This window comes from Apis dorsata, unplaced genomic scaffold (genome assembly GCF_000469605.1).
Source record: "Apis dorsata unplaced genomic scaffold, Apis dorsata 1.3 scaffold_397, whole genome shotgun sequence".
Classification (NCBI taxonomy): Eukaryota; Metazoa; Arthropoda; class Insecta; order Hymenoptera; family Apidae; genus Apis; species Apis dorsata.
In genome coordinates, this window is record NW_006263656.1 from 335,886 (window position 1) to 341,495 (window position 5,610).

Here is a 5,610-nt window from a genome sequence, read left to right on the forward strand (position 1 = left end):
GAATTCATTTCATTCTTGTTGTTGTAATAATTATCTCTTCTGTACGTAATCCTTTAATAACAATGAGATACTTAAACAATGCGTGAAACGATGATATAGTTGCATCCTTTTTACCGAGTTATCGTTCTTCTCGTTCTTCCTTGTTTCAGTGGTTATTTGTTCGAGCAAAAGTGGTTTTCGTACTTTCCATTTATCGTTGCTGGATCTCATGGATATTGAATCGAGTTTGAAATTGGAAGGAATATTTTTTACGTTTATTTAAAAAAGAAAAATAATTTGATTGTTGAATCGTGAAAAAAAAATTTTGATAAATTCGTGTATATCTAAAGAAATGATGGATCCTTTTAAACAATTTGGATATTTTTATTACCTTTCCTCGTCAACAAGAAAGAAAATTAAGAATAAATTGTTTCCAATTTATCGCTTTATTTATTTCGAAACGTCACGATTTGATGAAAATTTCACGGATGAAATGTCACAAATGAATAAAATTCATTTCGTTTCAAGTTCGGCACGTTTCCTCATCGGTAACTCTTGTCGCTCCATTCGAAGACTAAAAAAGAACTCGAATAAATTGTTTAATTTTATTATCAAAGAAAGAAATGCCACGCTTTGATGAAAATTTATTCATCACGAAGCATTCCATCAATCAACATTTCATCCCTTTCTCATCGTCAGTGACTTTTTTCATTGCAGAAGATATATAAAAAAAAAAAAAGAAAGAAATGCTTTAATTTTATTATTAAAGGAAGGAACATCACGCTTCGATAAAAATTTATGTATCGAAAGTTTAAAAAATTTATGTGCGAAGGGAAGGAGTATTCATTTTCTTTAAAACTACAAGATGAGAAAGATTGGAAACAATAAGTCAAAACGAAAGAAGATTTCATCAGATAAAAATTTACGAGAAAATTAAAAAACCAATTGAATTTATTTAAGATAAAAATTATTCAAAGTAATAACCTCAAAATACCAACAATGAAAAATTTCATCACTATTTTATTGAAAAACGATGAAAATTCCATATACAAAATAAAAAAGAAATTGAAAGTACTGAATCAAAATCTATCCTCTTTCCTCATCGATATTTCTTTGCCTTGCATTTACTTCCACGAATTCCCATTTGGGAATTTAAGAACAAGAAGCTTTGCAAGAGAATCCTTGCCCCATTCTCCGACCTTCTATCCATACAATTGTTTCTGAATTTCGAATTTTCAAGTTGAACCGCATCATCCTCCGCATTTCACGAAAGAAAAATAAAATGGAACTTTTATCCCCGCGGAATTACATCTCGTTTCGTCGAGAAACAATTCCAGATTAATGCCGCGCGATTCCCATCAATGAAAAACGTAACATCGTCGATATACGAATTAAAGAAAATTCCACAAATGGACCGATGACATCGTAGTTAAATTTCGAAAAAAACATCGATTGAAATTTTAGTTATTCGCTTTCACTTTTGCGTCAAACCGTCAAAGCGTTGGCGTGGACGAATTGTCGGTGTGCGTGTGATCGATTTCAGAATCGAAATTCCAGAATCGATCGATCGACAATGGGATCGAGGATCGGCGCATGATGGCGCGCAACACAGTGGTTATAATAAATTTACCTTCGATACCCGTCCATGCAGGGAAAGGATACGAGATATTCATATTTATTTATGAGGAATGTACGCGACCCTATTGATTTTTCGACGTTAACGCCGCCGCCTCGTTATTCGAGCGCGCCCCCTTTCAGCTTTTCACGCGATTCCACCGACGAACAAAGCGGGCCTAGCCGGCAAAAGTCCAAAATGCGTGATGATCAATTTCATGGCCGCGGACCATGATTCAAATACGAAATTAGCGAATGGTGGGGAGGATTTTTGCACGTCGAAGTGATAAAAATAAATCAATTTTGATTCTTCGTGTAACAATGGAAATGAGACTTGTTCTTGGACTTGACAAAAATCGAGATTTTTTTTTGAACGAAGAAAAATTAAAAGATCGTGTTGGGAGATTGTATTAAAAGAAGTTTGGTTATGATTAACTTATGCTACTTGTGATTATGGTAAATAATTGTATTTGCTTATAATATGTTTTATGCTCATTTAGAAATTCTTTTTCTAGTTTATCAGTCAAATTACTTTTCTGATCGTATTTATGTTTCTTGTGTGATGTAAAGTTTCTTCTATTATATTTTTTTACTATTTGTTTTTTTTATTAATTTATTTATATTCATTGATCTATAGTTATTTGCCTGAACTCATTTTTCTCTATTTTAAGATTCTTTACTTTTACTTTTTTTATTTAGATTGGATAGAATTTTAACTATTGCAATAAATTTTGTTTATATTTTCCTCGATATAAAAATAATTTAATCCCGGTTTTATAAAAGATTGCGGATAATTTCGTTCGATTTTTAAATAAATTCGATGCGAAATTTTAGTGGAATTGAAAGCATCTGAGGAGAACAAATAACGATGGAAAATTCATTTCAATATTTGTTAAAATAAATTCCAGGTATCGCGAAGTTATGGATTATTGGAACAAAGTTCCAATTTCAATCACCTTTCGTATTTATATTTTTGAATATCAATTAAAATATATATTGTTATGATTATTTATATGTTACAAATCATCGGAGAATGATGAATACATAAATTTTTCTTTTTTTTTTAAAGCTGCATCAATGCTCAATACCACGATGGATGACCACTTGAAAAAATCGCGACGGTGGTCTTTTTAATCGCGTTGTAAAAATAAACTTGTGACAACAAATTTATTGACAAATTGGAATTTTTTTCTGTTTCAGAATTTTCTATCTCTACACCTCCCTGTACTTACGTGAGATACAGCAGCCTGGAGGATGTAAGGCCGCAGGAGTTAGGGTTTCATCAACTGGAGTTCACCCCCATCGTCGTTTCGAAAATAAGGTAAGAGTTGATTGACCTATGACACGCATGCAATAATTAATTCACCGTAAACAGGTCTATTATAACACTCTTTTTACATGATGCATTTTTATCGGAATTAAATAACCCTTTTGTTACTGGAATAATGACGATGCTTTCTGAAACACGTTTAATGGAAAATCTATTTTAAAAGAGGGCAAGTTCTTTGTAGATGAAACTTATTGGAAAATGATTGTTCTACATTTTATTTACACGTGTATGAGAGATTTAATAATAGTATTTTTTTCCCTTTTTTTTTTATATCGTATATATATATATAAATGTAGAACACGAAGTAATAATAATATATGTAATAATAATAATTGAAAAATAAGTTTACAGAATTTTTCAATATGATTATTATGCAGGAAAGAAGAGCTGTTGTAAGAAAAATAGAGTAATTTAGAGTATGAAAAATGAGATGGATTTAATTAAATGTAAATTAAAAGAGGTATTTAATTAAAGAGCGCGTGTCGAGTCTCTGTGATTAGATGGTAGCACGAATTCGAAATTCGCGTGTCTGGGTGTTCATTGTATTCACGTCACGGATTTTCGTTCTTTGTAGTTTCTTTAATCCCGTAATTACTCAACTGCCGCGAACAAATTACGTGGCGTGTCGTTATTACAGCGTTTAATTAAATGATAATCGACATTAGAGCCGTGTTCTAATTAAATTGAGGCTAAAGAATTATTTATAGGAGTAGAGAGAAATTTCCATTCAATTCGAATCGAATTGTAAGAAAAATCAATATCAATTTATATTATCGTTCGCAAAATTATTCTACAATTTCGATACGTTATTTTTTCTTTTTTTTTTTTTTAAACTTAGTCTGTCAAGTTAAAAATTCCCGAAAACATTTCATCCCCTTTTCGCGAAAATTCCATCAACGAGACCGACGAAAAATCAGCGAAATGTGGTTATTCACGATAAAAGTAACGAACGGCAGAAACAGGAAAAAAATTCCCTCGATATCATTTATATCTCCATTCTCAAATAATTCCATAATTCCAATCCACATTACTACCTTTTTTTCTTTTTTTTTCATTTTCAATCCTTCGAAACCAACTCTTTCAAATTTAAAATTGCCAATCCTCTTTTCACAAAAATCCCTATATGATTATTCACAAATAGGGAACAAAAAAAAAATATCTTCCAATACCATTTACATCTCCATTCTCAAATAATTCCATGATTTCCATCCACATTATCCTTTTTTTCATTCATCCTCATCCCTTCAAATCTTTGGTTTTTTAAAAAATTCCTTCCCACCCCTGAAAAAAATATTTCAATATCATCCTCAAATAGAATCCCTTTTCACAAAAATCCCATTGACGAAACATTAAAAAAATCTATAAAATATCGTGGAATCATTTATGAAAATAATCATAATAATTCCAGAATGGAATTAAAAAATAGAAGAAAAAAGAAATTTCGATATTACATTTATTCATTTATCTTTACATTCTCATTTATTATTCTCACCCCTTCGAGATCAATACTCAAATTTAAAATTTCCAATTTTTTTTCGAGGAAACATTCGAGGAAAAAAAAAAAAAGAAAGAAACAAATCAATGTATCGATTATTCACGACAAAGGTAACCATCCACCAGTTCCGTGAACATGAATTAAACGCGAATATCGGTTTAACGCGATAATTAATTCGAAATCAGCAGAACCAGCCGGAGATTAACAGACAGTCGAGCCCGGCTTTTAGTTGTCTCGCTCTACTTACCCACCACGCACCACCCTGCCGCCGCCACGTATCGTGTAGTTGGTGCAGATAAACGCGAATACTTCATAAGCTCGTAATCCTGAAACAAAACGGCGGCCAAGAACAAAAGAGATCCGCTCCCTGCCTCCCAACCCTTTGGATACGCGTTGGCAACAAACGTCGAGGATCGATGTCTTTCTTCGCCCCTTCTTTCTTCTACTCCATTCTCGGTCTGTTTAAGTAAGTCTTAACCGAGTCTGGTTATTAAAAGTCGCTTCTTGCCGGCATCGCTGCCAACTCTGGATTCTTTTGTTTGCCAAGTTGAATGGATGCGAGGGATTAATGATTTAAGCGGGGGTGGGGGTGGATGAAGATATCGTACGAAGCCTCAGACCGATTCCACGTGGCCACGAGTCGATAGAATTATTCGTTCGAGGATCTTTCTTCCGATTTGGAAGAATATCGTGAGTATTTTAGACACGGTCCGCATCTGTGAATTTTTTCAAAAGAGCAAGTGATTCTGTGAATTCAGATTCAATATATTATATTATATTATCAATTTATTTCATTTTCTAGACAATTCGAAAGAAAAACATAAAAACATTTTCTCATGGATCTACTAAACTTTTAAAATCGGTGGGTCTTTGCCAACATTTTGCAAAAAAAAGGAGAAAGAGAGAGAGAGAGAGAGAGAGAGAGAACAAATTTACATGAAACAGTATACAGGGTGGAAAAAAGCGAGAGATGTTAAATTATTTGTTGTGTGTATCCACGTTTTCGACTAAAGAAAAATAAATATACCGGCAGCTTTACCTCTTTTATTTAGGTTATCGACGATCGTCTACTGTTACCTCTGCCGCATCCACAGCCACTATTTGCGGTTGATATTTACTTTAGACGTTACTAAAAAATACATCGGAAAAAAATTCACGGTTCAGACGCGAGGAAAATTTTCTCTCTCTCTCT

The 5,610-nt window shown here is 32.8% G+C and overlaps 1 protein-coding gene across 2 annotated transcripts in view; it reads left to right on the plus strand.

Annotated features, from left to right (window-relative positions):
- LOC102681568 overlaps positions 1-5,610 on the plus strand; it is a 173,097-nt gene that overhangs the window by 66,275 nt on the left and 101,212 nt on the right. For both annotated transcript variants that reach the window (XM_006619166.2, XM_006619165.2), the window contains exon 4: positions 2,794-2,914. In XM_006619166.2, the coding sequence (XP_006619229.1) occupies positions 2,794-2,914 (121 nt within the window). The remainder of the gene's footprint in view (positions 1-2,793; positions 2,915-5,610) is intronic.